This window comes from Mobula hypostoma, chromosome 6 (assembly GCF_963921235.1).
Source record: "Mobula hypostoma chromosome 6, sMobHyp1.1, whole genome shotgun sequence".
Classification (NCBI taxonomy): Eukaryota; Metazoa; Chordata; class Chondrichthyes; order Myliobatiformes; family Myliobatidae; genus Mobula; species Mobula hypostoma.
The window spans coordinates 135,994,229-136,007,331 of NC_086102.1; the positions used below are offsets into that span (position 1 = coordinate 135,994,229).

At 43.0% G+C, this 13,103-nt stretch overlaps 1 protein-coding gene across 1 annotated transcript; it reads left to right on the forward strand.

Moving 5' to 3' along the window:
* Nucleotides 1-9,129: 9,129 nt before the first annotated feature.
* On the forward strand, nt 9,130-10,584 carry LOC134348757 (leucine-rich repeat-containing protein 3B-like; the record flags this gene model as incomplete). Its single annotated transcript, XM_063052559.1, has 1 exon — nt 9,130-10,584. A coding segment is annotated over one exon (1,053 nt), but the record flags the coding sequence as incomplete, so codon positions are not given.
* Between the last annotated feature and the right edge of the window lie 2,519 nt (nt 10,585-13,103).

Below are 13,103 nucleotides of genomic sequence, written 5' to 3' on the forward strand. Positions count from 1 at the left end.
TCATTTTCTCACCACTCCCTGGGTCTTGTCTAACTGCATTTTCCACTGGACTTAACCATATAGCCATATAACCATATAACAATTACAGAATGGAAACAGGCCATCTCGGCCCTTCTAGTCCATGCCAAACTTTTGCTCTCACCTAATCCCACTGACCTGCACTCGGCCCATAACCTTCCATTCCTTTCCTGTCCATATATCTATCCAATTTAACTTTAAACGACAATATCGAACCTGCCTCAACCACTTCTGTTGGAAGCTCGTTCCACACAGCTACCACTCTCTGAGTAAAGAAGTTCCCCCTCATGTTACCCCTAAACTTTTGCCCTTTAACCCTCAACTCATGTCCTCTTGCTTGAATCTCCCCCATTCTCAATGGAAAAAGCCTATCCACGTCAACTCTATCAATCCCCCTCATAATTTTAAACACCTCTATCAAGTCCCTCCTCAACCTTCTACGCTCCAAAGAATAAAGACCTAACTTGTTCAACCTTTCTCTATAACTTAGGAGATGAAACCCAGGCAACATTTTAGTAAATCTCCTCTGTACTCTCTCAATTTTATTGACATCTTTCCTATAATTCGGTGACCAGACTTCATGGCGACTACCTTACAACGTTAAGCTCATCCCCACAAGCAGGAATACTTCCTCTGCATTTATTCCTCTAAAAGCTAAAAGAAAAGTAGGAAAGACCGGAAAGACTCAGCAGGTAAGGTTGCATCTGTACAGATAGAAGAGTATCCTTTCCAATCTCTGGGATCGCTCCTCAACTCCCTAAGCTATCTGAGCTCCTCCATCTGTCACCTGAACTTGGAGCACCCATCTCACATCCCCTTCCCACACAGAGGGCTAGCACCCTTGCCTCTATTCCACTCTATTCTGCCATTCTTTAAAGCAGTGATTCTTATCTCGCTCCAGATCACAGTCTCTTGTGCCTCCTGCTCCTACAATGCTGCTTTCGGCCATTCAACTTGTCACGAGATGGTATGTTACACTTGTTTACTAAGCTGGTGCAAAGTACCTTGCTAATGCCTTTGCTATGGTGAAAGCACCATCACAGTCCGAGTTGTTTTGGTTGAAGAACGTTATTGAATTATCACGTCCCTAAAGGAGCATTGATGTCTCAGTTCTTCTCTGCCTGCCAGCAGTGGAGAGGACTCTCAACACTGAGGTACACTGACACTTTACACCAGAGAAAAAACTCCTGCTTCAAGGAGCTGCCATACATGTTACTCACTTCAGTCGCACTGAAGTCAAAGGAAGTAAATTTTGGTATCCGCTACCACAGGAGACAAAATTCAGTCTACATGCAAGTACTGAAAAACACTGTGCTGCCGATGATTTTGTGATGCCTGTGTTGATCCACTCTTGATACTTCTCCACACTAGTGCCTGACCATGTCTGGCTACACTTCATTCTGTCTGGATAAGATTTGCATCCATTCCATTTATAGATAAAATTGACTTCATCCACTGTCACTAATTCATCAGGAGCTAAAAGCAACTTATTTGTTCCTTGTTAATTCATTTTATACGATTTAAATTTGTATTTTTGAAAGATTAGAATGGAACAAGAGACTCCCTATTTAGTCATAATATCCCATAACATCCCACCCTGTCACAGAATTCTCTCCAATTTAATCCAAGGAATAGAATGTATCGGTGATTATTAACTCCAAGTGTGGCAGAAAACCTCTATCTTTTTATATTTTACACGTTTTAGAAATGTACTGTAATTGACAGGCATTAATCCTATTGGTGCATAAATGTGGTCAGCAACGCAACTTTTAATGGAAAAGCATCAGAGAAACTTTTGTTGCATGGATGTGTATATGCAAATGTACAGTGCCTATGAAAAGTATTCACCTCTCCTTAGAAGTTTTCATGTTTTATTATTTTACAACGTTGAATCACAGTGGATTTACTTTGACTTTCGTAACACAGATCAATAAAAAGAAGACTCTTTTGTGACAAAGTGAAAACAGGTCTCTACAAAGAGATCTAAATTAATTACAAATATAAAACACAAAATAATTGATTGCATAAGTATTCACTCTGTTTAATATGATGCACCAAATCATCACTGCTGCAGCCAATTGGTTTTAGAAGACATGTAATTAGTTAAATAAAGATCTGTTTTTTGAGACCTGGATGCAGTCAAGGTGTTTCAATTCATTGTAGTAAAAATACACCCGTATCTGGAAGGTCCAACTGCTGGTGAGTATCCTGGCAAAAACTGCACCATGAAGACAAAAGAACACTCCAAGCAACTCCGCAAAAAGGTTATTGAAAAGCACAAGTCGGGAGATGAATCAAGAAAAATTCCAAGTCACAGAATATCCTTTAGAGTACAGTTAAGTGAATCATCAAAAATGGAAAAAATATAGCACAGCTGTAAATCTGCCCAGAACGGTCCGTCCTCAAAAACAGAGTGACCGTACAAGAAGGGGACTAGTAAGGGAGGCCACCAAGACACCTAGGACAACTTATACAACAACTGTTGCCCAGTTGCTTCACCAGTCGCAGCTTTATGGCAGAGTGGTAAAGAGAAAGCCACTGTTAAAAAAAAATAACAGGAAATCTCAGCTAGAGTTTGCCAAAAGGCATGTGGGAGACTCTGAAGTCAGCTGGAAGAAGGTTCTATGGTTTGATGAAACCAAAATTGAGCTTTTCTGCCATCAGACTAAATGCTATGTTTGGCATAAGCCAGACACGGCACATCATCAAAAACACACCATCCCTACCATGAAGCGTGGTGGTAGCTGCACCACGTTGTAGGGCTGCTTCACTGCACCAGGCCCTGGAAGGGTTGTGATGGTAGAAGGTAAAATGGATAGAGCAAACTATAGGGAAATCTGGAGGAAAACCTGATGCAGCCTGCAAGAGGACTGCAGCTTGGGAGATTTGTTTTCTAGCAAGAAAGTGACCCCAACTATAAAGCTAAAGCTACACAGGAATGGCTTAAAAACAATAATGTCCTGGAGTGGCCAAGTCAAGGTCCAGACCTCATTCCCATTGAGAATTTGTGGCTAGATTTGAAAAGGGCTTTTCACTGATGATCCCCATGCAATCTGACAGAGCTTGAGCAGTTTGGTAAAGAAGAGTGGTGAAAAATTGCAGTGTCCAAATGTGCAAAGCTGACAGAGACCTATCCACACAGACTCAAGGCTGTAATTGCTGCCAAAGGTGCATCCATTACTGACATCAAGGGGGTAAATATTTATGCAATGAATTATTTTGTGTTTTATATTTGTAATTAATTTAGATTACTTTGTGGAAACCTGTTTTCACTTTGACATGAAAGAATCTTTTTGGCTGTTGATCAATGTCAAAAAAGCCAAATTAAATCCACTGTGATTCAATGTTGTAAAACAATAAAACTGAAAACTTCCAAGGGATGTGAATGCTTTTTATAGGCACTGTATATATGTGTGCTGATGTATGTTTGAAATATGTAAATATGCATGTGAGTATATGTATGTGTGTATGCTAATATGTGTATGTGCGTATGCTAAAGTGTACATGTGGGTATGCTAAAATGTATATGTGCGTATACTAAAGTGTATATGTGCGTATGCTAAAGTGTATATGTGGGTATGCTAAAGTGTATATGTGCCTGTGTTTGCATATGTGAATGTGTACATGTGTGAGGCGGGGCGGGGTGGGGGGGAGAAAATCTGTTAAATCCAGCTTGTTGCTATTTTCTGAACCCTGCTCAATTTAGGTGTGAACTCACTGGCTCTCCATTCTGCTTTGGAGCACCTAGACATCAGCGAAAAATATATCAGGCTGCTGTTTATTGATTACAGCTCAGAACTTAACACCAGCATCCTCTCAGTATTAATCAATGAGCTTCAAAACTTGGGCCTCTGTACCTCCCTCTGCAAATGATCCTCAACTTCCTTATCGGGAGACTATTATCAGGGCGGATCAGTAATAAAATCTGCTCCACATTGACAATCAACACAGGCAAGTGTGCTTAGCCTACTGCTCTACTCTTTCTACATTAATGACTGTGTAACTCAGCAGAACTTAAATACTGTCTACAGGTTCACCAGTGTCAGTATGTTGTTGGTAAAAATCTCAGATGGCATCAAGGAGGCGTACAGGAGTAAGAAAAATTGGCTGGTTGAGTGGTGTCGTAAAAACAGCCTTGCACTTAAGATCAACAAGACTAAAGAATTACAAACAAGAGAAAATCAGCAGATGCTGGAAATCCAAACAACACACACAAAATGCTGGAGGAACACAGCAGGCCAGGCAGCATCTACGGGAAATAGTATAGTCAACATTTCGGGCCGAGACCCTTCATCAGGACTGGAGAAAAACAGATGTGACTAAAGAATTGATTGGAATTGGAAACGGAATTGTAGTTGGTTTATAATTGTCACATGAACCTGGATACAGTGAAAAGTTTGTTTTGCATGCTGTTCATATAGATCCATTGATTACACAATGCATTGAGGTAGTAGTTGTTCGTCCACCGTTGACATCAATGAAGACCTCAACACCATGGTGATGGTGTCGAGACTAGCGCATGGTTTGGATTTAAGTGAGGGAGAGTTGCGCAGCGTCAGCCTCACTCTCTCTTCCCAATTCCCATCTGGATCCAGTGGCAAGACCCCAGAGTCGAGACGGCTGGAGATGGGACTAGGTGCAGTGGATGACCAGGACGTCTTCTGTATCTTGTCGTGCTCTACACGTTCCACGACGCTTGCAGAGACCGCCTTCTTGACCGTTGGACCTTCCATCGGTCTCGTCCGCTCAATCCGCCGGAGTCTGTCTTCACATGCTGGGATAGACAACTCCCTACCTCACCGAGGATTTGAGACCCGTCGGCTACCCTCACCTGGTTTAGCCGGCTTGTCGAAGCCATTGCCCGGGGTGTGGCCGCTGTCGCATGCAAACAGCTACGGGGAGCCACAGGTGAGAGCTGAGTGCCAGGTGGGGACCAAAGGTGGACTAACCACCTTGAAAAGGGCGCGACATGTTCCCCCACCAGAGGTGCTACCCCTCCCTGACACCCCATATACCCCATTGAGGTAGTACAATGTAAAATTATAACAGAATTAAATTTAATAACTACAGATAAAGTGCAATGCAAATAGACAATAAGGTACAACATCATAACGAGGTAGGTTCTGAGATCAGGAGTCTATCTTATTATACTAGGGAACCACTCAATGTCTTATAAAAGTGGGGTAGAAGCTTTTCTTCAGCCTGGTGTGTGTAATTTTAAGCTTTAGTATCTTCCACCCAATGGAAGAGGGGAGAAGACAGAACCGAGAAGTTCTGGGGTAGGTGGGGTCTTTGATTATGCTGGCTGTGTTATTGAGTCAGTGAGAGGTATAGACAGAGTGCATGGAGGGGAGGCTAGTTCCCATGATCCACAACTCTCTGCAGCTTCTTATGATCATGGGAAGAGCAGTTTCTGTACCAAAGCTTCCTATGGTGCATTGATTAAAATCGGTAAAGGTTGATGGGGACATGTCATATTTTGTTAGCCTCCGAGGAAGAAGAGGCGTTTGTGAGATTTCTTGGCCATAGAGTCTTTGGGGTTGGACTAGGCCAAGCTATTTGTGATAATATTTCTAGGAACTTGAAGCTCTCAACCAGAGCAGTCTGTGGATTTAAGGAAGAGAAAGCTGGGACAACACACACCGATCATTATGAAGGCGTCCATAATGGAAAGCATGAACCACCTTGAATTCCTAGATGTCAACATATCGGAGCCCAACACATTGATACACACCACTGGATATGCTTTGTTAGGAGTTTAAGGAGATTTGGTATGTCACCAAAGTCTTTTACAAATTTCTATACAGTGGAGAGCATTCTGACTGGTGGCATCACAGCCTGGTATGGAGCCTCCAATTGTCAGGACTGTAAGAAGCTGCAGGCAGCTATAGACTCATCCAGTTCCATCATGGACACATCTCCCCATCATTAAGGACATCCTCAAGGGGGAATACCTCAAGAAGGTGGTTCACCATCCCCACGGTGCCCAGTTCTGTCATCAGGGAGGAGGTGAAGAAGGCTGAAGACTCACACTCAACTATTTAAAAACAGCTTTCTCCCCTCTGCCATCATATTTCTTAAAGGTGCATGGAACCATCAACACTGCCTCTTTATTCCTTTTACAACATTTGTTTATTTATCGGCATTCGACTAGAATACAAAAGCAAAGATGTAGTGCTGAGGCTTTATGAGACATTGGTCAGACCATACTTGGAGAATTGTGAGAAGTTTTGGGCCCCTTGTCCAAGAAAAGAAGTGCTGGTATTGGAGAGGATCCAGAGGACGCTCACAAAAATGATTTCAGGAATGAAAGGGTTAGTGATGGGGGGTAGTTGGTGGCTCTCGGCCTGTACTCACTGGATTTTCGAAGAATGAGAGGGAATCTCATTGAAACCTATCGAATATTGAAAGGCCTGGATAGAGTGGATGTAGAGAGGTTGATCCAATACGGGGTGAGTCTATGACCAGACAGCACAGCCTCAGACTAGAGGGATGTCCATTTAGAGCAGAAGTGAGGAGGAATTTTTTCAGCCAGAAGGTGGCAAATCTGTAGAATTCATTGCCACAGACAGCTGTGGTGGCCAAGGTATTGAGTGTATTTAAAGTGGAGGTTGATAGGTTCTCGATTCGTCAGGGCATCAAAGGTTACAGAGAGAAGGCGGGAGAGTGGAGCTGAGAGGGAAAATGAATCAACCATGCTGGAATGCTGAAACAGAATGCTGGATCAACATTCCATCAGCACAGGTACACCACAAGGCTGTGTGCTTAACCCCCTGCTCTATTTGCTTTCCGCTTATGACTGTGTGGCTAAGCGTAGTTCCAATACCATATTCAAGTTTGCAGATGTGCCACTGTCATAGGCCAAATCAAAGGTGGTGATGAATTCAGCATATAGGAAGGAGATTAAGAATCTGGCTGAGTGGTGCCATATCAACAACCTCTCACTCAAAGTCAGCAAGACCAAGGAGCTGATGATTGACTTCAGGAGAAGGAAGCCAGAGGTCTATGAGCCAGTCCTCACTGGAGAATCAGAGGAGGAGAGGGTCACCAGCTTTAAATTCTGTGGTGTTACTATTTTGGAGGACCCGTCCTGAGCCCAGCACTTCAATGTAATTACGAAGAAAGCACAGGATATCTTTACATGTTTAAGAGTTTGCAAAGACTTGACGTGACATCTAACACTTTGACAAACATCTGTAGATGTGTAGTGGGGAGTATATTGACTGGCTGCATCACAGCTTGGTATAGAAACGCCAATACCCTTGAGTGGAAAATTCGACAAACCGTAATGGACACAGTCCAGTCTATCATGGGTAAAGACCTTCCCATCATTGACCACATCTACATCTGCTGTAGCAGGAAAGCAGCATCCATCATCAGGGACCACCATCATCCAGGCCATGCTCTCTTCTGGCTGTTGCCATCAGGAAGGAGGTACAGGAGCCTCAAAACTCTCACCACCACGTTTGGGAACAGTTACTATCCCTCAACTATCAGGCTCTTGAACCAAAGGGGCAAACTTCGCTCAACTTAACCCATCATTGAACTGTTCCCACGACCAATGGACTCATTTTCAAGGACTTTTCATCTCATATTCTCGATATTTATAGCTTTTTTTTATTATTTCGTTTTTTTTGTATTTGCAGTTTGTTGTCTTCTGCACTCTGGTTGAATGTGCAAGTTAGGTGATCTTTCATTGATTCTGTTATGGTTTATTATTCTATAGATTTATTGAGTATGCCCACAAGAAAATAAATCTTGTAGTTGTATATAGTGACATATATGGATTTTGATAATAAATTTATTTTGAGCTTTGAACTTTCTGACCTTTGACTCGATGTGCCCAAAGGTCCAATTCTGCTCCCGTGCCTTACGTGTTCATTGACTTTGTAATCGATGGCAATTTTATGTGTATGCGCGGTATTGCTGCCAGAAACGAACAATTTACACGACATGCTGTATAAGTCAAGGATAACAAACCTCATTTAAGATCTGATTTCTGACCAACGAAAGCAAAGTATGAAAGGCTCTTTAATTTTTTATTTTTTGCCGCGTGACTAGTAGGAGAATACGGAAGATCGTGTTTGTTTGTGTCGTGCTAAGCTTCTTCGGTAAATCCCGTTCGGCCCAGCGAGAGATGCTCTGAATTCATCTAGCAAGCGGTGCGGAGTTAGTTTCTGCATTATTTACTCAGGACATCTCTCCTTTCAGCGTGGCGACAGCGTGTGCCTTATCGTAGTCCGCGCACAGGGCTGTTAAACCCAGCCCACTCGTTGGCACCTCATCCCGACTTCGCACTTCCCCGCCCTGCTATCGTCTCGCAAATCTACCCCGCCTCGGAAGTCGCCGACTGAATCTCCACAAGAGCCCGCTAGACCCGTTTGTTCCCTTCTCCTCTCCCGCACTTCATCTCCGGGCGGTCCGTGCACTCTCTCCTTGCCATCCCACTAGCGACTCCCCAGATATCACCCATCATCTTGCCAAGAGCATCAAGACGGAACTCAGCACAGGTAATAGAAAAGATATTTTACCGAGTCCTCCAGTTCGATTACTTAAATAGAATTAACCTCTGAAAATTAAATTCAATATATCTAAACAGTTAGATATTTTATTAAATTGTGCCCCGAGATTTACCGTATGGAAAGCGAGGTCAGATTACCGTTGTTCCGTTGCCTGTTGTGGTTTATACCGAATAACGTTTTCGTTATTTAAAGCTTCCAGGCTTTGTCAGAATAATTATAGTGGATATAAATTGTGTGAAACTGCTCTGAAAAACAAACAAAAAAATTGTTTACCAGGACAGTTGTGCTTGGATTAGTATTTACTTAGATTTCGGTATAATCCTGGAAATGACTAGACACATCATGGTAAACATTTCAGTGTTGTATTGGAGGACGCAGTTAGATGGGTATCAGATGATAAATAGGGATGAAAAAAAATATTCACTTGCAAATTAATTCTTTTCATTCTGACTGACTCCTTCAGGCAGGATGAAGTAGGAACAGCACAACTAGGAATCAGAGGTAGAGGAGCAGTGAATGAAGTACTCGCCACTCTATCCCTCTGCTCTGGGCTTGAGAAGGTCAGATGGAGGTGATCGTCCCTGCCACACTGCTGCTGCTTTTCCAACTCGGTGCTGTGAGCCCTGCATCTGAGCCCTGGTCCGTGTGCCCCAGGGGATGTGACTGCAGGGAAGGCCTCAAGTATGTGAACTGCACGGCAGCCTCTCTCCACCAGGTCCCCGCCACTCTACCACCAGATACCGAGCACCTGGACCTCTCCAAGAATAACCTGACTGTTCTCCCCGCCAAAGCCTTCCACACCCTATGGCGGATGAACATCCTACTCATTAGTTCCTGCAACGTGAAGTTCGTGGAGGACGGAGCCTTCACGGTACTGGAAAACCTTTGGAGACTGGATCTCCAGAGAAATGACATCAGACAGCTGGGTGACAGTTTCTCTGCTGGCCTGTCCTTCCTCAGTGAGCTCATTCTATCTGAGAACAACTTGGAAACGCTTAATTCACAGATGTTCCAGTACCTGGACAATGTGAAGAAACTCTACCTTAATAATAACCAGATCCATCAGATCAGGAATGGGGCTTTCAGAAGTATGACCAAACTCCGACACCTGCACCTTCAGAATAACAGGCTCGCTTACTTACACAATGGAGTGTTCTTCATGCTTCAGAGTCTGGAGGTGCTGAATCTTCAGGGTAATCACATCAAGGACGTTGACACCGGTGTCTTCACATCATTGACAAGTCTCACTGTCCTAAATCTTTCCAGGAATGGCCTGGAGCGAATTAAGTTCAAAACATTTCTGGGCATTCAGACTTGGGGCACTCACATTTTGCTGTCTGAAAATAATTGGACTTGTGACTGTGAACTGCAGAGGGTTTTCGGGAAGTTGCGCAGTGTCCAGCGCCTGATAGTTGATGACTACAACGACGTGATTTGCTTGGAGCCGCCTGCCTTAAGGGATTTACCTATGGCGTCTGTTGACACTCAGCTATGCATAGCGGAGACTGTCACGGTCCTTGTCATCACCTTCACAGTCTTCATCACTGTGGTAGCTGCCATTGTAATGGCAGAGAGGAATAGGAAGAAACGGACTGGGAAACATTGGAGTGAGGAGAGCGAAGACTTAGATTCACAAGATTGATGCACAATTCAGCGCTCAAGAGTAAGGTTCATTCCCTACAGGTCACAGAGTCGAAGATCCACATGTTGTGACTCTCAGCTAACTAGACTAGGGCTCGATGCATTGCCATGATTTAGTTAGTCAAACTGGGTGTGCTAGAACTGACCTTGATGCCACCACATGAGGAAAGGGGATACATAAGACTGCCCCTTAATTGTCAAATAGTGATTTAGCCTGGATTTATATTTGTATGGATATGCTTATGGACCAGTTTGGACTCTGATGTTAAATGGTCCCAACCTTTGGTATCTGTTTTCAACGAAGTATAAAGTGTGGGCCAAAGATATTTCACCTGTTTCGCTGCTAAAAGGGGGCTGTGGGTTGAGGAATAGGGGTGGGGAGGTTGTTTAGAGAAGCAAATTGAATGGGTCGTTAAATGGGAACACCTGCAATATATACACTATATGACTCCATTTTAACTCTGAAGTGGATGTAAATTGCAGTTTTAGTCATATATTGCTAAGTCTGGTAAAGTAGTGGCAAATGATGTCAGAATTCTCAGATGGAAAGGATGTCAAATATTTATTAAAATTGTATAATTTTTTAAAATGTCATACACAAAGATGATTATGATGAGTTTGCCAAACACACTCCATTGTATCTTTTGGGTTAGAACAGGGGTTCCCAACCATTTTCATGCCATGGACCAATACCATTAAGCAAAGGGTCTGTGGAGCCCCAGAATGTCATTACACCTTTTGCTGCAGCTTCATAAAATACTCCTAACCACTGCATATTCTCCATTACTGCAACAGCTTGTCATAATGATTTCTTAATGTTATCATGAAGACTATAAAATAACCTCTTTCTTTTGAAACTGGCTGTCTGTAATTAGAGCACCCTGGATGTCAAAGTATGAGCAAAAGGCCAAAGAGAAACTTGCACAAGGAACAGAGTTTCCTTTGACCTGGGAAACCCAGCAATAACAGAGTCTGACTGACTGGCTTTCAACTAGGAGAAAGGAAGATCTCCACTAGGATGTTTCTGAATGATGCTCAGAATATTCTCTGGATATGGAACCTTAGAAATCAAGTTGGAGAGTGAAAATATTTGACCATTCTTATCATTATGGTGGTACTGGTAGCCATTTTTTCTTATTTGCTCTGAATGTTTCACACGTTTTCTGACTTCTAAGCTATGCTAGTGTATTTTGTCTTGCTTTCAGCAATGGTCCGTACCACAGGGATTCCAAAAGAACCTCTTTGAAGTCACGAGTCAGCAGGTGTGTGTGTGTTTGTGTTTGGCTGACATTTTCCCCTTAGATAGATAGGTAGGTAGATAGCTACTTTATTGATCCCAAAGGAACTTACAGTATCACAGTAGCATTACAAGTGCACAGATATACAAATATACAAATATTGGAAGAGAAGTAAGAAAGAATAAAAAATAAGTTACCTCAAACAGTCTAGCAGGAGTGGGGTCATCACTTCCCTGGCTATAGTTGACTCATTATAGAGCCAAATGGCTGAGGGTAAGAATGACCTCATATAGTGCTTGGTGTTTTTAACAGTGGCAGGCAATGGTGGGATAGTGAACATTTTATTATGATAATTGCAAGCACTAGTTATTGGGTGGCAGGGTTGCATAGCAGTGAGCATGTCGCTTTACAGTGCCAGTGATCGCAGATTGGGGTTCGATTCCCGCTGCAGTCTGTAAGGAGTTTGCACATTTTCCGCATGACCACGTGGGTTTCCTTCGGTTTCTCCCACATTACAAAGACATAAGAGTTAGGGTTAATGAGGTGCGCCCATACAACGTTGGCACCAGAAGCGTGGCAACACCCATAGGCTGCACTAGCACGATCTCCACTGATCTGATTTGACACAAACAACGCAGTTCACTGTATGTTTTGATGTACGTGTAACAAATAAAGCTAATCTTGAAATTTTTTTGTTATTTTGGACTGGGGTGATGATGTTGTCACAGGAGAGGTGCTCAGTTTAACAGTGAACCTGTACAAAGGATGGCAAAATTCATCCAGTTATTTCCATTCCTGGTTATGTCTGATGATCCCAGCCAAGTGAGCCTTGGTGGAATACGGGGCTGAGAATTGCTCTGATTTCTTTCTATTTCTAGTTCAGTCATTTGCAAACTGTGAGGTTGGAGAGAATGAATTATATTCTGGGATTAGTTTAGTGAAAGAGCACGGAAAATCCAGAGGAACTGTGTTCCAGTTTCTGCTGCGTTTACGAATTTATGAATGGATTTCATGGCCGAGGTTAGACAGGTTCCATCAAGTAATCAGTCATCAAGGAGCAGAAGGAGGGAAGGTGAATGGAAGTAATGCTCTGTCAATAAGGCAATGCAATAGACACGGTGGTTGGATAGACTTGGCCATTAGGGGAAATGGTTTGTAGATTGGTGTTCAATGCCAAGGTGGGCTATAGGGTGCTTTGTGAAATTAGAGCAATGCACTCTCAACGTGCCTGCCTCAGAATCAGTTTTATGATTGGCCCCTTCTGGTTGGCTCTCGCCTTTAGTACGTGGGCTTCCTACAATCTAGGAGATAACTGTAACAGACATCAAATTTGAGGCAGGTGGGTCATTTGTCACCCTCAACCCACCTCCACTGCAATTGTTAAGAAAGCTTTTGAGGCAGTTTGGGACTTTTGCCATTTTTTAAATCTTTTTTAACTTTACACTCACCTAACTGCAGATGGGAGATACATGAACCGCAGCTTGGAAAGGTAAGTTTCTGAATGTGCACTTTGAAAGGATGCAAGCAATTTGGTGGGGAAAGGTGGAGGGGAGGACTTGTTTGGAAGCAGTGGCTTTAGAGTAAACATCTGCAACTGTCTGTAGGAAATTGGGAGTAGATCCTTCATGAGGTCGTTTATTTGGTTTGTACCTTTGATGTAAATACAAATGAGAGAGCAAAGGAA